We start from the raw sequence: 26,672 nt of genomic DNA, 5'->3' as shown, positions 1-26,672 counted from the left end.
GTGTATTTTTACAAATGTAAAAAAGTATTCATTTTTGGATACATTTGAACCACAATTTATACAAGTTTTCAAGACACAGTATGCAGTGTAAGTTGAGTCAGTCCCCTGATCACCACCTCTTCATCCACTGCAGTTTTTTCTTAGAAGTATTATTTCCATTGAAGTTAAGCACAAGAATGTTTCATGTAAAAACATAAATCATCAATCCGTTATCTGTCATAATGAAGAATCAGAAGAATCTCAATGAAAAATGGAAGAGAGTCAGTCCTTAGTGAAGAGATCTTTTCTCTTACACTTTTCAGATTGCACACAATACACTTTCAGCTTTAAAGGATGCGGAGAGAGCTGACCACCAGTATGCTCAACCATTCTTGAAAAAAATCTGAACCTGTGACTCCAGGCTATGATATCACCTACCATTTGCACAAGATTCCAGCTGTGGTTATTAAGCTACCTACATAAAACTGCAGCAAATCAAATGCACAGATTCCACAGAAGGTATAAAAGCAGTTAGCAGAACTAGGGACATTTGAACTTGCACAAACATAATCTGTTACTGTTGCCAAAGTATAATGCTTACCATTTCCTACAAAAGATCAGTGAAGATACTCTAACACTGATGTTAGCTACTAGTCTGTAGGGTTCAGGACATAGCCACATGATACCAAATGTTTATGAAGCACGTAGTGCTTAAAACAGCAAACAGACAACAAGGCAAAGGAACTCACTTTCCAGTTTCTTTTGCAAGATCACACCAGTCTCTTCGGACTATATCCAACCCTTTCAGTTCTTGTTTAGTTACATATTTCCCATCCGCTGTTGGTTCCACAGTAAGGGCAGCATATTTCTTCTTCTTTAACAGTAGCAAGGACTTGAAGACTCCATCAATATCAATCTCCAGCAATTTATACAACTTGTTCACTTCACTTTTGATCTGTGAATGTACCAATATTAAAACCAAATGCAACACCTTAGTAACTGTGGACAAATATAAATTTCATGAAGACAAGTATCATTTTTAAGTTAAAAACAAGTAACTCAACACACTGTGTTTTTACATACATGTTTTCAAGACTCAGCAGAAGCAGTTGTGAAATCAATGAAAGTAGAATTAGTTGTAGAAACAACCATTAAAGTTAAGGTTCATCTGTTAGCTTCCTAAGGAATTACAGTCTGCCATATCCACCTCCCTAACAAAACCAGACAGCGTATGGAAGCACAGGACAGAACACAACCTTGTAAATACCAGACTCTTGGACTTTTCATTAGGGCAGTTACTCTACCAGGCTCTCAAATAAATTACACAAGGGATTTCAGAGTAGGAACAGGTAGAAGATAGTCACTCACAATACAGAAATAGCTTTATTAAAAGAAATTTAAAAAGAAAAAAAAGAAAAAAAAGTCCTTACCTTGTTCCCCAGCTTGAAGACTTCATCCAAATTGGTGCTGTTAGTGTTTATCATAATGGAATCTGTGTCTCCATAAATCACTTCAAGGTTCATCTAAATGAAACAAATTGTTTTGAAAACTAAATCCACTCTACTTCTTTCAAGTCTCCTCAGTTTCAAGACTTAAGGAGATCACTGTCCATATATTATTGCTTAATTACTAAAAAGTAGAAAAATGTAAATTTTGTCTGCAAAGTCTGTACATTCCATTATGACACATTTGAATTCAAAGAGAAAAATGAAACTTAAACCACTGTTATGCTAAAAACAAATCACTGTTCAGTTGCATACATAATATTATAAGTAGTTAAAATTTTACCATATGAATATTAGAAAAATAAGGAATTGAACAGTTCTACTCTTGAGAAACAAGAGGAACTCTAACACCAATAAATTTGGACTGTCAGGACACAAGAGGTTCATTTAGATTCAAAAAGACTGCAGGACATGCTCATGCTCTTCAGATATTTAGCCTATGGGCTTTAAGTATAATACTACAGTTAGGTATCCAACTTCATTGTGGTCATCACAATACTATTGCAAAGAAGCCACTCTGGAATACAAACAAACAAAAAAAGCTTCAGCAAACTGTTTGGAGGTACTTCACTCCAACAGAAGCACTGATTAATAGATACAGGAAATAACAATACCACAGTATCCTCTCCGTTAGGCTGTTGTTCTTTCAGATTTTTTCAAAATATGCATATATTTTAAGATTCCTGTCTTTACACTCCCATCTTTTTACTTCTGCTCCAACTCAGTCACTGGTGTTGGTCCTCCCCTGGCCAGCAGATCTTCCAGAAAGCCAAGACTGCCTTCTGGATAATGATCTTGCCACTATGATTCAAATTTTTTTTTAACCCTCAAGTTCAACAACTAAACAATTGCAGCTGGAGATGAATACAAACACCTACTTGATTTCTTCTCTTTGACTGACTTTCTGCCCTTCCTATTACCTCTCACTCTGATGCACGTAGCAAACACCCCACTTATAGAAGACTGTATTCAAACAACAGCCAGACTTTTCATAATCAAGAGCGACTCTGGGATAATGGAGCAAATTCTGGACAAAATGAATCACATGAAAGGCACCTGAGGCGCACATGAAAGACACAGCAAGGAAGTGAAAAGAAAAACTGTCACTACCAGTAAATGTCACCAAAATATGGTCAGATGCATTCAATGATATGGTATTAGCAAGAAAAGTGAGAACCTGATGTCTCCATTGGTGAAGAATCAATGCAACTGTAAAAACCACAGCATGGCTATGTCCATGTTAAGCTCCATAGTCAGAAAAACACCCCGTGACAGAGTGTAAAGGATGCCAAAAAATAAACCATAATAAAACACTAGAACACATAATGTAACAGGTCTATGAGTAAACTCTAATTAGCACTGTTGCTAATTTGCTTGAAACAGTTGCACACAGGCTTCAAGCAGGGACTAGATCATATCTGTAGTAGGAAAAGAAAAAAGCTATAATCCATTAGGAAGGATTACATTTGTAAACTAGGCATCCTAAGATGTGATTTCAGGTCTATTTGGGTTATGGTTCTCTTCGAATAAAAAAATTCACCAGGTGTGCTCTTTAAGGGTTGTTGTTTAATGAAAATGCTCAGCATTACCTTTTGCACCATCTCCTTGGTATGCATCAAAATCTGAAATGAAAAAAAATAATCAAAGATTAGCGTATGATATAATTACAAGCTAACGTGTGCAAACATATCCATTAGGTTGCTAATTCCAAATGCTCTCACCTTTCAAAACAAAGCAAACCACCTCTCTCCTGGCAACACACAGTCACCTTGATACTCCTATTACATGACTAAATTCTCATCTGACCTCGTATTAATGCTATTATTAACTCCCCGAAAACAAGATTAAAACAAATCTCAAAATTGCACATGTGTACCCATTCTATAATACAAAAAAAACAACTCAACAAACAAACCCACAAAAAAACAACTGAATCAAATGCTCAAGTAAAATCTCATCAGGAAGAACCAGAATGAATGTTCTTTCAATAATTTAGGTCAACCATCTCCTGGCATATGCTTCATCTCATCTCTTGATATTGTTGAGGCTTTTCTCCAAAAAAAGGTTCTAACTTGTTCAGTACTGCCTGGATGGTGTCTGCTTTCCAAGAATGTACTCTAAAGGTTAATTACCTTCCAGTGGTCTCAAAATAGATAATCACAAAGCAAACTCCTTGGGGAAAACTGAATTGGGACAAGAAGCTGGGATGCAGATGTTAAATCAATGGGTAAACCTGTGTGTTAACCAGGGTTGGCTCCTTGGCCAAGAGTACATTCTACATTCCCCAGATCCTAAGAATTCAAAAATAGCTATAGAGACCTCGTACAAGTAGGCTGCTGTCTCAACATCTAATACTCATCTGCACGGTGAAGTGAGGTAGAAGAGTTTATCATTTGAAGCAAAAGACATTGCTATAGAGCAAACATAACCAAGCAAATCAGCATCATGAAGAAAACTGTGTAGCTGCAGCAGCAAGGGCTTGGTAAAGTTTGCACAGCTACATGACAGGTTTGGCAAGCGTTTAAATGCCTGGTGTATTCTGTGCTTTGCTCTCTTGCAGGTGAACTTTTACATGTATCCAGGTTGGCTTGTTTAAACATGGTCCAGGTTTGTTTACTCTGTACCCTAGTTGCATCAGTGTAGTTAAACCATTCTGGTTAACCAATTACAGCAAAATCAGCCTCATGAACTGGATGCAAAAGTTGCACATTCACTACATTCTTCAACTACATTACCTTCGAGTGCACTCTTTACTTTTTCACTTTCAAACTTTATCTCCTTGCCCCATATACTGTCGGCTCTACTCTAAAAAATCCCAGTGCCAGTCCCTTGTTATTTTAATTCCCAAGCTTCCTTTCTTCGCCTTTCCACCTTTCCCAGTTTCCAGTACCCATTTCACTCTATGTCCATTCTCTTTCTTCCTTTTCATGAAACCTGTTCTCCTCCCTCCAACATCTGGTCTATTCCTTCAGTCACCTGGCCACATTTCCACCGTATTCCCAATTTCCTATCCTGCCAGGCTGCTGGCGCTCTGGCACATAGTTCCAGGCTGTGCTTGATTCCCTGGCTCCTATGCTTACCTTCCTCACTCAGTATAATCATCAGAAGTTTTTCAATTATTCCTGTTAATAGTCCTCTTTACGGATCCTGTTTAAGTAACTTAATTTCCTTTTATGACAAGTTCACTGGTCCAGATGACAAAGGAAAGCCATTTCATGTTATCTTTTGGGAAACCTTTCAATACTGTTTCTCACAGTATCCTTGTGGGCAAAATGCCTAGCACACAGCTAGATAAAAACATAATTGCAACATGTGAGTAACTGGCTCAGGCCTAAAGAGTTATAGTAAATCAGGGTTACATCAGGCTGGTCACTAGCAGGGTATTCCAGGGCTCCATTATAGGGCCAATTCTTTTTAATATTTTCATAAATGACTTGGATGCAGGACTAGAAGATGTTTTGAGCAAGCTTGCTGATGATACGAAACTGGGAGGAGCTGTTGACTCTGTTGGGGTGGAGGGGCCTTTAAGAGAGATCTAGACAAGTTAGAGTGCTGGGTGACCACCAACTGCATGAAATTGGTGAAGTTTAAGGGCAGGTAAGCAACAGGACAATGGGAAATAGCTTTAAACTGGAAGAGAGTAGGTTCAGACTAGATATTAGGAAGACATTCTTTACTGTGAGGGTGGTGACGCACTGGAACAGATTGCCCTGTTCCAGTTGTGGATGTTGTGGATGCGTTCTCCCCGGAGGCATTCAAGGCCAGGCTGGCTAGGACTGCAACCTGTTCTAGAGGGGGTGTCCCTGTCCATAGTTGCAACCAGATAATCTTAAAGGTTCCTTCCAAAACATTCTGTGATATGATCCCATGAGTTTAACAAGAGTAAGGGCCAGGTTCTGCATCAGGGAAGGGGCAACTCTGGCTATGCATGCCAACAGGAAATGAGATGCTGGAAAATAGTATGGCTGAAAGAGGTTTGGAGAGGCTTGGTCAACAGCAAGTTGATCATGAATCAACAGTGAGTCCAGGCAGCCAACTACAACCTGAGGTGCATCAAGCATAGCATTGCTAGCTGGTCAAGGAAAGTGACTGTCCTTTACACAGCTCTGGTGTGGCCTCACCTTGAGTACTGTGCACAATTTTGGCTGCCACAGTAAAATGAATAAATAAATAAATGAATGGATACAAAACTATTAGAGAGTATCCAAAGGAAGGCTACAAAGATAGTTCTGGATAGCAAGATGTAAGATTGTATGGAGAGCAGCTGAGGCCCAAAGCAGAGGAGCTGAGGGGAGGCCTGACGGCGGCTGCAGCTCCTCACAGGGAGCGGAGGGCAGCGCTGAGCTCTGCTCTGTGTGACAGCGACAGGGCCAAGGGAACGGCGTGGAGCTGCGTCAGGGGAAGTTCAAGCTGGATATCAGGAAAAGGTTCTCCACCAAGAGTGCAGTCCAGCACTGGAACAGGCTCCCTAGGGAAATGGTCATGGCACAGAGCTTGCTGGAATTCAAGAGCCTTGGCAATGCTTTGAGACATACCGTCTAGTTTTTGCGTGGTCCTGTGTGGAGCCAGCAGTTGGACTTGATCCTTACAGGTCCATTCCAACTTGGCATATTCTGTGATTCTACTGCTATAGGTTTAATGCACTTAGGGAGAATGACTTTAAACCATTTATTAAAGCCAAGATAAACTTGAGGCTATTAGGACAGCCTGTACAATTTGATACTGTAGCTTTAAAGACAGTCAAGCAATGCACCATTTTTATCAGGGCTTGCTCACGGGGAACAAGACTGTCTTCTGGGAAATCCCATATCCCTCATGAGGCTGAGGAGCCTAAAACAAACCAAGAGTCTTGGCTATTGTTATTCCACTGCAGCCAGACAACAATTCTGAAATAAAGGCATCCATCTATACTTTGCAGTACACAAGCAGGATAAGAACCTTGGCTTTCCTTCAATATTGATATCAAGTGTCTTTATTATTGCTGAATCCTGAAACCACCATAATGATTGAAACTAGGAAGTATGACGTTCCACTGTGCTTTTTCAAGTTGCATTCAATTATGCACCACTGAAGCTATTCTCACTGACACTGGCATTCTTACTTCTGTCAGACTTAGCTTTGTAAATAACATTTTCCTTCAATATAGTTTGTTTATACACATTTACTGGCCACTTTCTTCCTCAAAGAAGAAATTTCCGCATGTAAGGATGGAGTAACTCTTCCAGAGTTACAAAGGCATGGATGTAAGCACATGTAATATGCCATATTCCTCTTCAAGGAACCTAAGGAAAGGTTAGGCTCCAAGCCACAATTCAACCTGACAACTGCCATTCAATGAATGCCCTTAAAAGGGTTACTTCCCAAGCACATATGGTTACCTATGAATTTATACTCTCTGAGTCAAGTTCAAAACATCTAGTTGGTTTAAAGACCGTCCACTGATGCTGCACACTTCGAACTCTGATAACATGATGCTTGAACTCTGCTGAAGTCTCAGACTGCAAAAAGCTGAGCTGGCCTCAATCTTCTACGTAGACAAAGAAGAACAAAGAAATGAAGAACAGCAGAACAAGGAGTCTTAATGGCAGATTCTCTCTGTGCCGTATGTACTCAGGTGTGATCCCATTTTAATTAAAATCATTAGAAAAGTATTCTACTCATTCCTTTCCTAAAAAAGTGATTCAGATGGCACTGTCCCAGTACCTTTACACAAAATTTCAATTTTTTTCTGAAGTCATGGCATCAAATTTCATATACAGCCATTAACATTCTAGCTTATTCAAACTCCCCCCTTCTCTAACTTAACAGATGACTCCTACAGAAAAAGGCTCTATCTTTTCCTGAGTTCTCCAATGGGGAAACAGGAGTCCCTGAAGCAGAATTAAATACATTGGACAGAGATGTGAAGAGATTACATGTAAAAAGAAAGGCCTACCATTTTTTGCCCTCAATAATCTCTGGCAATTTCTATTTCATTCTCTGAAATAATGCTACCTATAAAAACAGAAAGATAATATTTTTTAAAATAGAATTATCTTCAACTCAAAAAAAGCTTTGGCTGTGCAAAGACCATTTCTGAATTGTCTCCGAGAACAGAGAGGATGTAGGTAATTACAAGAGGGTCACAGACAAGTTAGCTTCATCAAGTGACTGGCATATGTTAGTGCTACCCATTCTGACAGAAGATCACTTGTAAGTGCCAACAGCTACAAAACAGAAGGTTATAAAGACTTGCTAAAATTCATTAATAAGGCAGTCAGTAGTTATCTGATTTCACAGCAACACCTGCATATTTATCTTCTCATTACCAATTGGATGATGGAATTTTTTTCAAGCACATTTCAAAAATCTGCCAACTTCAAGTATAAAAAAAATAAACTTTGTGGTTAATTTTTCCCTTAACAAAGTACAGCTGTTGAGAATAATTGTTCAAGATCTTACCCTGTAATGTCAACTGCAGCAGAACAAAGAGTATTTAATTAGCAAATCTATCCAGTAATTCAACACCTATTATATAAAATGCCTTCGTGATTTTATTCAGGATAATTTGCTAAGAGGGTTATTACTGACATTCAGATGAAATTTAAAATTCCTACGCAAGTCGAGTCATAATAGCAGTAATGATCCCCCCAATCAGGAGATACTGTGTCACACAAGGTTCTTTTGCAATGCAGCAGCCGATTTCCTGACTTCTTAATTCCTGGGCTCGGCTCAGTGAGAGCCCTTCACACCAATATTTCAGTCAGCAATACATCCTTAATGGGACTCTATTAAAATACCTAGAATAAAAATGACTTCTTTTTTTTTTTGTTAAGAAGAATGACAGCTCTGCTATCATATCAATCATTAGCAGTTTCTCAGAAATGCGCAGCAAAGGAAGGGAGGCTTACAGTGAGGCTGGGAAGACAGAAGAAAGGAGGAAGAAAATAGGAAAATTGTTACTCGTTAGTTTCCTTTTGCAAATAATATTGCGCCGCTCATGAGAGCTGGATTGTCTCCTATTGCAGGCAATCCAAGTAGGAAGAATTAATTGCCTGGCAACCCATCTGTACAGCCATGCCCCCTCCCCCCCAACAAACATATACTTCTAAAAACCTGTGAACTCCTGCACGCAGTGAACAGCTGTGAGATTCTAGTTTAACTTTTTACTTGCAAAAGCAAGACTAGCAACACACGCACGCTCTCGCCCATGAAATGGGAGTCGACAAACTGAAGCATTGTAATTGCGGACCATAAATCAAAGTGCAAAATTCTGTCCTAATTTGACTCCCAACTTACTAATTACTTAATTAAATGGGAACGTGATTTAAGAAAGGGAATGATTAAGAAAAATACGAATATGCCAAGAACAGTTTTTTCCATTACCTCAAGTACCTTTTGACGTACCTATTTCAAAGCCACTAAAGAGCATCTTCCAACAAGAGGATTCTGGTGTGAAAACAAGCTAAGATTTCTAGCTGAGTTAAAAGGCAATGGGACACAGCATAAAGCTAGCATGCAAAGCAAAGACCTCTGCTGAAGACATATGAATTCTCTGCAGACTCCTGGGATCAAAGACATGAAGGAATGGAAAGGCAGACTTATGTCAGGTTGAAGAGACTTAGCAGAGTGATTTCAAAAATAATGCATCAAAGGCATATCAAGAAAAAGAAAAATCATTTCTGCCTTTGAAAAGCTCTAATGACCTTGACAAAAACTACATTTTTGAAGACTATCCAGTGGATATCCTACTGTATGCCTGAGATTTTTTGCCAGCTTGGGTGTTCACTTGTCTAACTGAACAGTAGTATTTCTGTTATGAGCTTTAACAATTCCTCTTAGCTATTCTCTCCCATGATGAAGAGGAACAGACAGAAAGAACTGTGGTAACTACATATCACCACTAATTAATCCACATAAGCACTTACAACCTTTTCATTAGTTTTGCTACTATTTTGTGCTAAGTAACCTCTAAACCCTGGCTGCAGAATACTGCAAGATGGCTTCTTCAGGGAGGATCTTCCAAAAAAAGATTTCTACCCCTCAATAAAAAGGCACACTTATCATGAGAAGTGAAACAAGATGGAAACCTTGTTTGCTACAAATAATGAAGCAGCTCCATAAAGTTTTCATCAAACAATGGACCTGATTTAGAAAAGTTTGAGTGACTCAATCTGGAAAGGTAATCAACATGTTTGCTCCAAAGAACTTGTATTACGTATTTGCTTTACTCAGATAAAGCATTCAAAGCTTTATTTCCAAAAAATTTAAGTTCTCAGGGAATATCAACAGGATCAGAAATATACCACGCCATGCAGCCAACTTCTCCCTCCTGGGTATCATCCCTGGAGGCATTCAAGGCCAGGCTGGATGTGGCTCTGGCAGCCTGGTCTGGTGGCTGGTGATCCTGCACATAGCAGGGGGGGTTGAAACTGGATGATCACTGTGGTCCTTTTCAACCCAGGCCATTCTATGACTTTTTCAGAGACGCTGAAATCACCTGCCCATAGTTTACTCAACAAAGCTGACAGACAGCCAGACATCACTACAACCTTGCTAGACGGTGTGCATAAAATCAAAATTGGGCAGTGCACCAAAACAAAAGGGAGACTGGTTCCAAGACACAAAGCAACACACACATAAAGATCCAGCAACACATTTACATGACAACAACAGTTAGGATCTTCTGCCTCACAAACAACAGAAAATGCACAAAGAGGCAGCATTACAAACGTTCTGAACACAACAAAAATCATGCATATGTTTGTCACATTTTGACAAGGAAAGCAAAGATGACAGTAAAACACTGAAGAGGATGATGTGAATCAAATTACAACTTGAAGACAATGTTCCCTTGGTACCAGAAACAATTATATCTTTAAAATTCTACAATACCTCCGGTTCGAGTACTTGTGATGAGCTTTGATAAGAAAACAGGAAAAAAAAGAATTAATTCTTTATTAAGTTGTACCATTATTAGTCATTCTGCACAGCATATAACAAATTATGCTACACTACAGCAAATTTTGGCTATTTTGGAAATAAAATGTTTTGATACCAGGATGGAAGATAAACACAGAAACACACTCCTACAACTTCGGACCAAAGTTACAAAAACCCCACACATCACTCCCCTCAAACATCTCCTGTGTAGGAAATTCATTTAAAATCCTGCAAAAGAAGAAATGGAATGCTTAATAACAAAGTTGAACACACGGTTGAAAAGAAGCTAACTGATTCAGTTCTTACCCACCTTTGTGTTCTCAGAAGTATTAAGAACACAACATCAGAATGGATGACAAGCTCTTAAAGGCATGAGCATTTCTTAACTCTGAGTCTGGTAATGCTTGTTCCAGAGAAACCACATTACAGAACCAGCAGCAGTTCCTAGAAAAGCACCAGGACTCACAGTCCACCCCCTGAATTATTTTCTTCCTGAGCTACTCATTCAAAACAGAAAACCCAAAACGGATGAAAAAGCAAGGAAGGTTTTTTTTCTCCAACTATTTTAGTCTATGGAAAAAACAAGATCTGTAATACGTAAAGCCCCTTGAAGAACATGGTACTCAATCCAATTTTAGTTCATTAACTCTCCTGAATAATTTTTTATTTAAATCCATTAAATACATCTATGCTTGATGAACACTTTGTACTTAACTGTAAGATGTAAGAAAACCTTTTGTGCATTTCAAGTACATTGCATCAAAAGCTAGGTTTATCACAAACCTAGAAGTAAAATCACATCTAATAAACAGAAATACATCAAGCATCATTTATTATTTCCTAACAAAATTAAAATGTGTGTTAAGGTATTCAATATTTAAATGAATACAGACACGTATATTCTCCTCAGAAGAGGAAAAACGGCATTTACTTTAGTGAAACGAACATTTAGACAGGAACGCTTTATTTTGGATTGTTTCTGAAACAATGAGCAATATTAAAATAAAAAAGGTTTTTACTGAAAAAAAAAATGGCCTTTTCTTTAAAGAATTGTAGACAATTCTGCAGTAAGTATACAGAACTGAGCAATGTCTACACAGACACAGGTATATTCACTGAAAATAATCTTGAAATTCTATCAAAATTGAGAGAAGATGCAAGCCTTGCTAACAAATACTGCGTTTGAATGTTATGTCCATCAAAAAATTGTTGCTTGAAGTGCTTTAAAACCAATCTGTTCTTTCATTACGACTAAGTGGTCTTCTATCAAAACAAGATCTATTTAAATTCAGAGATGTATTTTAGCCTCTAATTACCCTCCAAAAAAAGTTCTTATACCTAATTTCTTAAATGTCATGCAATATTTTCAAACAGCATGTAATTTTGTTTCATTAACCTAGATGTATTTAGACAACATGACACTTGTTTATATAAAATTAAACAATACTAATTCATCTTTCATGGTTGTAAAGCTAGCGCTGGCAGCAAGGCTTTGGTTTTTGTGATCACAGAATCCTCTTTGAGGGATCAAGAATCAGATGGGCAATGCAGGATTCATCTGACTAGACAGGGCAAAATGATCTTTGTCAGCTGGCTGCCCAAGCTGATAAGAAAGGCATTAATTTGGATTGATGGAGGTTGAAGCACGTGATCAACTACTAAGGAAGTGGTAGACTAAGATGGGAAGGGTGGGTGTAGCGCAGGGACAGGTACCTGGATCTGTATCGTGCAGTAGCTGTGTTAGTGATACAGATGATGGTGCAGAGTGTACCCTCAGCAGGCCTGCAGGCAGTGCAAAACAAGGAGTGTCAGAGGTACCAGATGGTTAAGCTCCTGTGTAGAGGGACCCCAACAAGCTGGAGATACCTCATGGCCTACAGGAAGCACACAAAGCTCAGCAGATGGAAATGGCAAGTCCTTCCCCAGGGAAGGAAGGACTCTGGGACTGACCAGCAGGAAAGCGGCTTTGTGGAGAAAGACCTGGTGATCCTAGCAGATGCTGTGCTGCCCTCAGTCCAGCGATGTAACCTAGTGGCAAAAAAGGCCTGGGGAATCCTGGGCTGAATAAGGCAGTGTTGGCAGCAGGTGATCCTCTCCCTTTACTTGGTACTGGTGAGACACACAAGAAGTGCTGTGTTCCGCTGAGCTCCCTGATACAATAAAGATGCACACATACTGCACCAAGTCCAGCACAGGATCACAAAGATAATTATGGAAACAAGAACATTCTGAAAGCTTCCAAAATAATCCACTAGAGATCTAAGACTCCCTGGTTAAGGAAGCAGAAGTTCCTGCACATTCAGCTTTCTAACTCTACCAGGATGTTTAGTTTTCCACTGAGCTACTCAAACTAAAAGACAAGAGAACAATCAGGTATATACCAATTGCTACAGTGATCATAATTGCTCCTAAAACACAAAATATGTGCCAAAAGCAAGTTCTTTTAGGATTGCTCAATCAGGCAAAAAAAAAAAAAAAAAGAGAACCTACTGTAAGATGAATCTTGCTGCATCAATGAAGTAACTGAACAAGACTTTTGTCATGCAGAAGCATATACACAAAGCAATGGAAAAACTGTTATTTGAAGAAGGGAAACCTCAGTCTTTTGACAGAGCCATCTTTCCTTGTTAAGATAGATAAATGAAAGAAATGCAATAAGGCTTATTTAAATTCCAAAGAACAATGAAGCCTGCATGAACTCAGCACTTGTAACAACAAATGGAGATTTTACCAAGGTACCTATGCAGGACTAATTAATTATCACAGCTGAAGTCTCAGAAACTCACAATCACATTAGGTATTGATCAAAGTAATGAAAAGATAGGAGTAGGGCAGGTACTACATCCAGTACCTTTGCCTTTGGCAGCTCTTAACTGTCTTCTTCGATGATATCAAGGAATGAAATTAGTTTTCATCTCTGTGTGGGACACTTAACCTCTTCTGCTTCAAGCAGGACCTAGTGATTGTTCCAAGGATGTGAAAAGACAGCAAGGAGCATGCATGGTTAATAGCATGAAGTCTCAATCAGATTTCTATTTGTTCAGTGTGACCTCTGCACAGCACTTGATGAAGCTGACCTGGATACAGACAGAAAGAGTTTCTAGGAGTGCCCACCAGAGTCAGCCACAGTCTTTTCAGATCATCTCTTCAAAACGAGCTTCCTGAATTCTCTATGTATGCCTGACCTAAAGAAATGAAGATGAAGCTCCTGAGGACATAAAAGACCCCCCAAAAACAAGTAAGTATATACAAACCACGTCAGAAATAAATTCTACAGGGCTGACAGATGGTTCTAAGACATACAGCTAATTTCTGTCATACACTGACACCTCCATGTAGACAAAAAAGTAACAAAACAATAATTTTAGAAGCATAAGGCTTTTAAATACATTTTTTTGTTAACCTTACTACAAAAGAAAATTACCAGTTAACAATCCTAAATAGCCTGTTAAAAAATTAAAAATAAGGCTTGCTACTGTAGATCAGCAAGAGGAACTATAGAGCATACTGGGGCAACTTCATCTTCCAGACTTTTCCTATAAGGAGGTGCAGGAAATTGAAAAACAAAGTAGTTGATGCCAATGGAAATTACTCCCCATCCACACGAGCATACAGGCTATAACTGAACGCTTAAAGGAGTCACATACAGATTAATGTTTGATGTCACTGCGGCTTCCACAGAAACACGTTCACAATTTCATGAACATTCTACACATACACTAAGAATAGTTCAGCCTTATGCAAGAACAGATTCCTGGAAGGGATCACCTTCTTTTCAGTCTTCAGTATTTTAGCAGTTAATGGTCAATTGGTTAAATATCCAAAACAACAACCTAAAGCATTTTTAAATACTTTAGATACTTTTTACTGTCTGCTCAATATCCTGTCACATGACAGAGGACACCGGCACTGTTTTTAGAGCCAGAAATAAAGTCAGAAGTATATCAAAGCATCAAATTTAATTTTTTCAAGAACTGATTGAAAATAGATGACAGTTTCAGAAGTTACTTTTATGTATCGGTCTGTCATTAAGCACTCCGCATACAGCTCATTTCAGTATTTAGAGATTCCACATGAGTAACAGTATGGCTTTGTTACTGAAGGAGCCAAGTTGTTAAAATATCATTATACTGTACCACAGGATATGGATTTGTTTGTTTGTAGTAAAGAGAATGGTAATACTAAGATTAGAAAAACAAGCAAATACATTTAACCTTTCAACATGACCCTCTTGGAACTCAAGCAAAAAACTAACTTTCAGCCACATATCAGATTAAAGTAGTAGAGTTTTACCACTCACTCAATCCACATAATTCACCTAAAATGGCATTACTCAACAGGAATACATTTCTATTCTAGGGATGGAAAAACCTTAATTATAAATGCAGCTAAAGCATACTACCCTCCATAAATCCATTACTGCAAGAGAGGCATGCTGATTATTTTTAAATCCTTAATTTGTCATTTAGACCTACTGTTATCTCATTTGTAAAGAATTCAAAACACATTTGCACAAAACTGGCTTTCTAAAACATTAACTGTGTTTATAAATCTCTCACTTATTTCCCTACAGTTTGACAGGATTGATTTTGTGCTACATACTTTAACTCAATCAATCTTTGACTTTGGAAATTTTCATTTAAATTCTTCATCCCACAAATTCAGTTAAAGAAAGAACATCACAACCTAAAGGTTTTGTTTAATCTAAAAACATACATAACAAGCTTTCCTATTTCTTATTACTTTGAATCATTAATAAAAATCTCAGCTTTCACTCATGTGCCAATGAAGCCTCCTTTCAAAGCTTGCTTTTACTCGTCAGTTTAAACAGAAGGCACCAGTACTAATTTACATTATTGTCACACCAGTCATTCAATATCCTCATTAGAATTATATCTGAAATGAGGCCTGCAGGGCCTTTAGAAAAGTTTCGGTGCCAACATCATAATCCAAACACAAGCCCTGGTCAACAGCGGCTTAATTTTGTCCACTGCTATTACAGACACAAGCACTGCTAAGCTGTTTTGTAATGCCTTTAGATTACTGCAGGTGGCTAAAAAACAAATACAACATCAATTAAAAAGAAAAAAAAAGAAAGAAAGAAAGCATAAGGAATCACAGAATCATAGAACTTCCTGAGTCGGAAGGGAACCCTGTATTTCACTAGTCCAACTCCCCTGCTTCAAACAGGGACCTGCAGACAGATAAGGATACAGTATCAGAACAGAAATTCATGTATGAGTTTTCCAGCATTCCAAGACCTGGTTGGAAGTAAAACAAGAACAAACGATCATCTTACCATCAAAACAAATAACCACTCAAAAAAGCCCTACATATTTCCTGTAAACAGCAGAGGAATATCAAGTACTCATAAAATACATTCAAGAGCACTAGATTTTTTTACTAATTCAAAAACACATACCTGTTGTCTAGAAAAAAAACCTGCTGACCAGCCTTGATGACATGGAAAAGATGCTGCTGCTTTCTGACATAGGTAGTATTAATTTTTGTATAATTCAATCAGCTGCAAAACAAGAGATCTGAAAGGGTTTTCGCAGGAAATACATACTCAGTGTGGCTGACAGAAGACCTTCTTCATAACTCATGCTCCTTTCTGACGCAGCATATACTTAAAAACTTCATATTTACTAACCTAGATATTTAGAATCATAGAACGGCACGGGTTGGAATGGTCCTCAAAGTTCACCTAGTTCCAACTCCCTGCCATAGGCAGGGCTGCCAACTGCTAGATCAAGCACACCAGATCAGGCAACCCTGGACCCCATCCAACCTAGACTTTAGAAACCTCCAGGGATGAGTCATCCACAACCTCTCTGGGCAGCCTGTGCCAGCGCCTCACTGCCTTCTCTGTGGAAAAACTCCCCTGACATCCAATCTAAATCTTCCCTCCATTATTTTAAAACCATTCCCCCTTGTCCTGTCACTATCTACCCACGGAAAAAGTTGATTTTCTTCATGTTTATAATCTCTCTTTTAACACTGGAAGGTTGTAATGAGGTGTCCTCAGAACCTTCTCAGCCTTATTTCTCAACTATTTATTTCAACCATACATAGCAAAGCATTTACAGGAAGACAATACTTTTGTATTCAAAGTCATGAATCAACCTCAATATGACGGAACTCAGTAAATGTTATCCTAAAACATTATATAGAATACTGAATTCATTAATTCTTTCTCAAGCTTATGACCCTATGATACTGACAGCTATGATCTTAAGGAAAAAAAAAAAGCTGAAGTGAATCTTGACAGCTCATCAGTTCATCTACTAGCCCATTACCATTCAGTTATTCATACCAACTACCTATAACAATATGTCTATAATGGATCAGATGTGCCTTCCACCTGAACCACTGCAGTTTTTCTATTTCAGTTTTCCCTTTTCATGTACAGTTGCTCTGCTGCAATCCATCACATAAGAAAACTGTCACAAAGCCGAAATATGGCAAATTCAAAGTATTTGAATATTTATTTGATTAAAGTATAGAAGATTATCCTTATTCGGTTAAAGTACAGAAGATTATCCAGTAGATGAGAAAGGTAATTAACATCTAATTTCAAGCTTTTCAAATGAGCCTCCCCAACAACACTGGAAGAGTTCTACACTAAATAAGTTTCTCATTTTCATTCAAAAAGGCACACCTGGCAGACCAACAGTAATGGCATGAAAGAGAAAACAGAAGACAAAGAAGTATTCAAATCCAGGAAAAAAACATGTTCCACACTCTTCCACGTGTGCTTGCAGTCATCATCAACCAAGCAACATCTGAATAAACGAGGTACGCACATCCTGCCAGAGGTAATTTAACAGGTTAAATAGAAAAGATACTTAAATCTCTCAGAAGTCAAGCAATAAAAACAACCTACAAAGCCCAGTAGCACACAGGCTTCTAGACTGACTTCTGAGATGGATTTGCTGACAACACTGGTGGTTGAATTTCCAAGCTTAAAACATTGGGCATACAGTTCTGTGCAACAGCAGAACAAAATGCCCAGTAGAAGCTGGCCATTCACAATGGGCCTATCTTCAACCAGTTTATCTGCTTAGAGTGCCAATTCCCCAGCACTACCATAACATGTATGCTGCTGGGACTTCCACTAATTATTTTGTATGCTTTGAGCATACATCTACTATTTCTGGTACTAAACACTATTATTTTCCATATACTCCACATATCATTTTTTCCTTAAGGCTTTTCACCATGCTGCAGAGGACACATGAGCAAAAAAAGAAAACATAATGACCAAAACAGACCTCAAGAATTCAAGGACATAAGCTCTACAAACATCTTGGTAATACAAGAAAATTGTTCAAACATTAAAAGAAAATATCCAAATGTTGCTACTAGAAATATATATGTACATATAATACAGAAATATATACTAGAAATATATATGCATATATATATAGACACACACACGGTAAGAATCGTAAAGAAAGAAATCTTCAGAACTTGGTAAACTAACATAGAATAAAAGTCAAGTTTGAGGCTCGTGTCAGAGCCAAGCCCATTTAAAAGGCAATGATCTAGGATTAACACTAATAACAAAGTGTTTTTTCCTTCAAAGCCTGACATTTCACAAAAAAAATGCTTCTGATCTTAATAGCAAGCTATAGATGAGAGACTCATAAGGCAGACATCTTCCATACTAATGCCTCCCTATAGAAACAGTGGAAGTAGCTATATCCAAAACCATAGCTGTTCCAGGAATCCAAATCAGTAGTACCCACTAAAAGCTTGGGAGGAGGAGGTCACAACATTTTCAGATAAGCTGTCCCCCACCTCCTTCTGCCAAAATAACAGATCTCTCTTGGATCAGAAGCAGCTTCAGAAAAATACTCCAATTGCTGCTCCTGCTGTGGAGACAGGAATTTATGATGGGCTATGGGAAGCACCCCACTGGCCTCAACCCTGAAACACCGATGAGGACTGCATCATAAAGGCCTTACACACTGTGAGGGATTGCCAAGTATACCATAAAACAAGAACACCAAATTACAATCCTAATCTTGCTTCTGAGCCCTGTATTTTCAGCCCTTAGCACAGATTTGCCCCCCACAAAAAGTATTAAGTGTCAGAAGAGGTCCACTGATTGATTCCTAATCTAACTGATTTGTAAGGCTAGTTAAGACATGGCCAAACTGTGTCCACGTCTTACTTAACATCAGTGTTCAAGCAAGTTTCACACAATCTGATTACAATTGACTAGAAGTGTCTTCCTTCAGTAATCACTTAGAATGAATTTTACATTAGCAGGATCAAGCACACGTCAGGCCTCAGTGGAAATGAAAAGGGCTTACAGTAATAGGATTTATAAATCCACCACATTAGGTTAATGGCTAAATGATTTACATGTAACTTTTCCCCCACCTCCTCCTCCTCACCCTTTAATGAAAAAAGAAGTAAAAAAAAAAATCCTATATTTGGCACTTTTAACTGTAAGTATCAAGGCAAAAACAGATATTCATGTACTTCTTTTTAATTAGCTGAAAATTAAAAGCCATGAGTGACTCTTCATTAACTCTTTCAGAGCAAGAATAATCAATCCAATTTCTATAAAGCCAGAATGCTTGAAGACCCTTATGACCTATTTCAAATAAACACAATGAGCCATCTACGCACGCATAATGAAGCTGAAATGGTTTGAACCAATAAATATGCAACTGATAAAAATGAGATCCTTATTCTTCATAAATTGGCAGTAATGGAGTTCTTCATATGAATATTTTCAATTGCAGAGACGATTCTAAAAGCCCTTGCTCCTTCTCAGCCAGCAATTCAATCCAACTGTTAGTAGCAGTTACTAATGACACGGGAATACAGATGGCTTGGAGCCAGCACTCCCTCTCTGCAAGCATTGGAATGTCCTACACCATGTGGTAAACCAGGTGCTTTGTTTTGTTCGTTTGGCAGCGGAGGCTCTCATTTTCTGGAAATTTGAAAGGAAAGTCATTCAGCTGAGCCCCTGCAGCAGCAGTCACTTTCATCTGCTGCCTTCCCTGGGGAGAGGCAGGGAAGGGGACCATCGGCAGGTCCTACCTGGCTCCCACCCGTCTCCAGAGTGGGTGCCAGGTCAGGAAGGAAAGGTGAAAACCTCAAGCTACACACACACCACCCTTATATTCCCCAAAATTAATTAAAAATTGTCAGATAACAAGGTCAGCACTTCTCAATTATACGCTGCTTTACATTTTCAGGTCACCGTACAGACATTAACAAATGAATCCAACACCATATGCTTAAAAATAGCTCATCAAACATCCACCCGTTGTCACAGGCATAGCTACACTAGCACCACCTCACTTTCTTTCCATGGCAGCAGCAAGCCAGACCTCTGCTGGAGCAGAGCCCCTGCCCTGCCCTCCCCTGACAGCCCTGGACATTGTGCCCCTCAGCTCGGCTCACCACAAAGGCTGGGCTTATATACACTTGCCAGCTCCTCTTGGCAAACACATTATCTGTGACCAGCTCAGGCCCAGCAGCCTGACAATAGCCAGGAGGAGCCAGTCGCTCTCCAGTCCGGCCGGGTATTAGGTTCACATTCCTTCCCCACAAACACTTGTCACACGTCACACAAAAGAGTGACCAACAAACCTGATACAGGGTCGTTAAATTCAGACAGTGAGGCACCACACAATGACCTTTAGAAGAACGATATTAACAGGTGGCTGGTGTCTAAAACAAATCATTATAGTACACTCTAGCAGCATGGACGGCAGTGGAAACACATTGTCTTGTCATCAGCAATTGAATAAGCCCCAAGCAATGCTAGTAGAATACAATTTTCACACTCGGGAGCTATTTTTCTTCTCCAGAAAACATCTTTGTTCGTGGAGCAGAGATGAGGAGCAGCAATGTTCAAATAGAAGGCAGTGCATCTGAAAATTTCCCAAGGGAATACGATGTTTCCACCTCTGAGCTTAAAGAATCCTGCTATCCGCTCAGAGATCACATAGGAGTTCTTCAAGATTGAATTCAAGTGTTGCCTACTAATTTACCCCTCTTGAAAGCAGCCCACTGAAAACACATCCCTACTTCAATTACAAACAAAGAAATAGGTAATATAGCAGTTCCTTCTTCAAAACCTGGCTGAGAAAGAAAACTACAAGCGATCAAATTAATTGCCCTCGCTCGCTAATTAGTTTTCCCAACATCAATCATCTCAAGTTAGCAAGTTTTCATCAACTTTTAACCCCGAGACAAGTCACTGCTTTGACACGAAAGACAGCTGTGGCAAAAGGCTGCAACGTTTTGGGAAAGGCGGCCATTTCTGACCACGTCCAGAGCTGAACTCCGCCTGGTGGGGGCAAAGAGGGGAGGGGAGCCTATGTTCCTCACCCTGACAGCCCTGACAGCCCTCCTTGGCAGGGAGTGGAGTGGAGAACCCTGTTGTCCACCCCACACTGCAGCGTAGGCCACGTGTCACAGCAAGGCAGCGAGAGGGGCCAGGCGGCAGATCGGTTTCCTGTCAGCTGCAGAACGGCGGACACTTAAGCTGCTCAAAGGCTTCTCATTCTTTGCTTTGGAAAGGGAAGGGTAGGTTCAAGGACACTACCAGCCTAATTTATGTTTTACACACAGGCAAAGCTATGATATCATACTTGAAAGCAAGAGGCTAACTGGTAACGTATGGCTCTGGTACTGAAGCATGGACGGATGGTGGAAGGAGTTACAAAAATGCTCACGGTGAAATGCATCGGAGGGATACACTGCTTGAAGTTTCATGTGGTGGTGCAAGCCTTCTCAACTGCCTGCTCCTACAGCCATAAGCCAAAAGTGATATAGCTGTTAATTTGTTAGGGAGCAGCCCACAAGCACCTCAGTCACAAAGTACGTTGCACTCTCAACCTCCTGCACCCAGCTCCTCACTTCAAGCCCATCATTTTAATTCAGGCGATGGTGAGAGCTGAGTTATACGCATCTTTGGGAACATGAAGGCTCCCACCATGATTTATAAACAACATGATATTGGTTTTCACTCTGTCTAGTTGAAAAGTAGTACCAATGGCCAATTTCAAAAGTGACCAGAAACAAAAAGTGGATGCCTTGGCAGTAAAGACATCTAACACTTCAGGAAAAATAAAAATAGGACAGAAAAAGAGCTGTTAAAACAAAAGTTTGTAAAGTAGGTATATCAACAAAAAGCAAAAGCCAGCTGTACAACAAATCTCCAGTCTCCTTGTATATGTTAAAGTACCTAAAATCTTCTAAAGTTTTCCTTCCTCAACAAAAAGAAAAAAAATAAACAAAAACCACACATTCCTATGCAGTCAGTGTGATCATCTTTTTTTCTTCCTATTAAATAAACATTTATTATATATGCTTTTTTATGTTTTCTGAATTTATGATACATATTCTTTTTAGGTGAGTCACAAGCTCTTTATTTCCTTAGTAGTCTGAACACTGAAAACAAAAGCAAAATCACACAAAATCTACATAAAACAAAACAGGGGTGTCACAATTACAATCTGGAACATAATTTACTAACTTCAGTGACATGGTTAAATTACCCTATAAAAATATGCTAATTCATACAAGTTAAAGCATTTCTTCAAGAGTTAATGTCTGACAATGTTAACTCAAGGTAAAGGAAAAGGAAGGACGCGGGAGAAAAAAAACAAACAAACAACATAACTTTATTCTACATTTTGCCCGTAATTGGAGTAAGAGAAACCTTGGTTTTCTTTTTTCTGGATTGAGCTCAGGCCCTCAAGATTCTCTGAGGACTGAATAAAGATGTCCTTCCAGCCCACTGTGAACTGCACAGTTACTAGAATTATGAGTGGATCATCTGCAGACTCCATGAGGCCCATCTCTCCATGCCTGTGTGATCAGACATGCTATGGAAAAAACAGTGTAGTCTGAGTGTGCCCATCATTCCATGCCTGTATGATCAGATCTGCCATGGAAAAGACAGTGTAATCTGAGTGTGATTACTCTCTCCTCATCTGAGGAGAGATGGAGTTTCTCGGGCAGGACAGAGCTACTGCACAATCTTTTTTCAAGAGACCTCTTGCACAGGTTGCTAGAAGTGCAAGAAAATAATAAGAAATTGAAAGTCACATCATCAAACATTTGTTCTCAACCACATCTATCATATAACCTTGATGCAAGTGGGGATTATTTTTATTTTATAAAAGAATTAAGTCAGTTTATACATGAAGCCAATTTTGAAAAGAAATGAGTTGTTCACAGTAGCATGTCGTTTTATCTAACAAATATTGTTGCATAACATTTCTCTTTAAGTACTGATAATGTAAATGGCAATGCAGTCCAAACAAAGAGCTCTGTCAGAAGTCATAACTTCACTGGTACTCTCAAGATCTTATCTTTTGCAGGGAGGTTTCCTACTGCTTACCACGCCGTAAGTTTTTGATAGGCACATACAACATCCACGAAAGACAATAAAGAACACAAAGATAAATTTGAAGCATATTCTGTTCCACAACTCTTTGAATTAAAGTTGCATGATTCCGATAGTTACAAAAGCTGTTTCACACCAAGAAACATATAATCACACCTTGATCTTGTACCAAAACCTAAGCAAATCACAAATTGAAGTCTAACGCCTGTCTATCATTTCAGAAGCACATGCTGGAAAGGTATCAAAACCTCAACATCCTTCTATGGAAGGAATATAATGAGCAGATGCTGATAAGAAGCATTTTTTAAACTGCTGCTCAGAATAGTGATACTAAATAATATTGAATAAAAATATATTTATTATCAGATTTAGCAAAAGGCATTATTATCACATCCCTAAAAGACTTGGAGCTTTGAAGGGATATAAACATTACACTGAACTGCAGAGGTAAATGAAGACCTGAAGAACACACCTTCTTCAATTTATTCACTTTCTCAGTGGGACAACGCAGCCCTCAGGCACAGCGCTGCTCAGCCACCAGTCTCACAAGGTCCCCTCCTTGCAATTCACCCTTCTACACAAAGATACATCTGTTAAAGCCCAGTTTTCCACACCTCCCTCCTGCCACTGTGCATGGCATCTGAACCAAAGAGAAAGCATTTATTCCATAGAAAAAAGCGCAGATGCCCAACTTAGTATGGCTGCCATTTACCTCCCTTTCTCCCCAGCATTGTCTCAGCAAAGAACACTGGCTTCTGAACCCCCTCCAGAGACACCAGCTCTTCAGAGACTCACTAGCTCAAGATCGCCATACTAGAACATACTTGGCCACTGACATGACTGTGAATTATCATCATTTTGCAAGCAGGAGTCAAACATGTTCATATGTTCATACACACATCCAGTCCCACCTGTAATTCCCCAAGTTGCATGTCTCTCACAGGAAAGGGGCACCAACACTTTCACTTTTGTGCCCCCCCTTTTACTAAGTAGGCTCTACTTCAAGCCTGTAACTCCAGGCTGAGTAAAGACAAAGATTTTAAAAGCAAGATATATGATATTGACTTATCACAAATGACAGGAAAACTCACCATCCCCATGCAACTTCTTTCTCATGAAGTTAACTAAGAACTGAAATAAGGCTCATTTATGCTGCCAACTGCAGCAACCCTAAATTTTGACCAACAAACACAAGACACTAATCATGTAAGAGGACTTGTAAGACAGTGATAAGAGGAAAGAGATGAATTCTAGATGTCAAGTTGAACCACACATTTGGGGCATCAGACACACAAATTATTTTGAATCTTAGCTTTTCTTACTGCCTGTTGTTCTCTGCCACAGCACGAAATCCATGCAACTGCTTCAAAACTTACTGGAACAAAAATGAAGTGTCATACAGTCCACTGCATGGCAAAAAAGATTTAAGAAATCAGCGACTGTCGTTAAACTCAGCCCCCAGAAATCACACATCATACAATCATATATGGCTCCATTTTAAATATGGTGACAGCAGGAAAAAACAGAGTGGGACATGACAGCATTTTTGTTTGTTTGTTTGTTTTGTTGTTGTTTTAATCTCAGTAGCCCCGACAGCCAATCTGATAGGTATTTGTTCCTCATCATGTCCATAAATTACATATGGTCAGACATTCTAAAGATAAGTTCCCTAAAAGTTTCAGGTTCCTACCACTGCTGTCTTAATTTATGTTTCAAAGGAAACTCCTGTGGAAGGAAAAAAAAAAAAAAAGAAAAAAAAAGTACTTTGTTGGCTCGGAGCAGTACTGTCATGATGGCTCCTAGATTATTCCCTCGAGGCAGACAGACTAAGTAGGAGGCTTTATCATCATTCAGGCAGATGGGTTATTAGACACATGACACCAACAATTTTAGTAGACTTGAACACGCAAGCTTGGTTTCAAGGCTGAAATACCAAAATGAATCCACTCCTGAGGAATCCTCTGTTATCAAATAGATACATTTGATAGATACCATTAGAAGTATCACATCTATAGTGTAATGATTTAACAAAGTATTCTTATTTTTTATTCCTTACTGAAAAGTAAGTGAGAAAGAACTGAAACAGGCACTTTAGTCCCTCTCTCTCTCTCTCTCTCTCTCTCTCTCTGCTGCATCCGAATGAGGTTCCAGTGTTCTATAGTTTCACATCTTAACTCCTCACCTGAAGAGTAACAGTTATGAAAAAGTTGAGAGGGTATTTTTTCTGCACTCATCTTCTTGATTCTGGGTAACTAGTCTCTCACAGAAGAGAATTTAGTATCATAATTGTAAATACTAAAGCATAAAAAAGTCCCTAGCCAATCGGCTTCACAGCTAAAAATACTCAACATGAAATCCTTTCTTCAGAACCATTCCATTACTTTTACCCACTGTATGCACATCAGTGTTTAACATTTTTATAATGTAGGTACATATCCAAGATTCCAATTTGTAAGCTGATACTATTTAAAAAGTGCAAAATTGCTATAACTACAAAGAACTGCCCACTGTAAAATTCCACAAATGCCTTTAATAGAATGTACTAAGCAGCTTACCATGTATCCATCCTTTTTCACCTCAAAGAAAGTGACATTTTCAAAATTAACACATGAAACCCATCCATCCACAACATAAGCTCCTAAATCTATTAAACTTACAGGCTTAAAGTAGAGACTAAGAATATGGGACAGAGATAAAAAAATTAAAGAGCTCTAGTGACTCAGAATCTGAAGACTCAGCACCTGAGTTTTATCCTGGTGGCATTTTGGAGGGTGATCAACAAGGAGCAGGCTTTGGTACTTTCCAGTTATGCTACTAATCCACAGTTTTTGCCACTGTAGTTTTCTCTTTTTCCATTCTAAAAAAAGTCATCTTCACTTGTAACTGATTTCTGATATGAGACCTACAACACCTAACCTCAGATTTCAAATTAAGTATATGTTGCTTAATAGTACTTTTTATTTAATAGATAATAATAACCCAGAAAATTTGTTATTTCTTCTATCAGACACTTGTAGTCTAATCTAAGCTACACTACAGTATGCCAATAACATACAACAGCACAATTATTTAGGGGTGAAAATCCTATGGAGTCCATACATTCCAAGATGGAAAAATTCACATTATAATCAAATCATAATTTTTGTTCAAGAGGAGTTTAATGAATGTGTACTTTAGATATTCAGTCTATTCGTGGAAAATGAGAGATGACCTTCACTCTTCACTCCAGTAGCAACTGGTTTATACCGTCCAGCTATGCACACAAAGGCATTCCGTGTTTGCTTTGATTGCTTGTACATGCCAGAAGTTGATGTCATTGATAGATTAGGGCTAATGACACCCTTATCATTCTCACACAAAAACTTTATTAGCATTATAGAAGGACTGAAAGTGTGCTACCCCATTTTCAAAAAATCTTTCCCATCTGCTGCTGGATGACATACACAGCTCACCTTCCCTTGCCTACTAGCTACACAGTACAGCAGGCATCCGAACTCCACGGGAAGATTCTGGATGCACGTGTCTTGTGAGCAACTCCAGTGTTAGTAAGATAATTACTCTGGCATTGCTAACTTGCAGCAATAATCGGGAATGAAATCACCTAATAAGCCAAGTTACCTAGTAATCTAACACATTATAACCGTAACGGCTGCATATAAACTTTGAACCCCCGTTAATGCCAATTAATTTCAAGAGCATTAGCACCCACGGTAAACAAGTATGAAACAGTTCAACTAATTAAAGCTTACTACATAATAGTCCTTTAGCTTCATTTATCATTTTTCATATTAGTCATCCGAAACAGTAACGATATCCACCAGCTGGAAAAGTTAAGCACTTAGAGCAGGGCCATCTATTCCCACAGCAACAGGTAACTGTAA

General features: G+C 38.8%; 1 protein-coding gene across 1 annotated transcript in view; it reads right to left on the bottom strand.

Moving 5' to 3' along the window:
- POLA1 (DNA polymerase alpha 1, catalytic subunit) overlaps window positions 1–26,672 on the bottom strand; it is a gene marked incomplete at both ends in the record, with an annotated part of 192,185 nt that overhangs the window by 115,885 nt on the left and 49,628 nt on the right. Inside the window, 3 exons of the mRNA XM_079545479.1 lie at window positions 729–934; window positions 1,410–1,502; window positions 3,074–3,106. Coding sequence (XP_079401605.1) covers window positions 729–934; window positions 1,410–1,502; window positions 3,074–3,106 — 332 coding nt within the window. The remainder of the gene's footprint in view (window positions 1–728; window positions 935–1,409; window positions 1,503–3,073; window positions 3,107–26,672) is intronic.

This window comes from Tetrao urogallus (genome assembly GCF_951394365.1).
Source record: "Tetrao urogallus genome assembly, chromosome: 1".
Taxonomy (NCBI): domain Eukaryota; kingdom Metazoa; phylum Chordata; class Aves; order Galliformes; family Phasianidae; genus Tetrao; species Tetrao urogallus.
Note: the sequence above shows the minus strand (reverse complement) of the source record. Positions and strands in the feature narration are given on the sequence as shown.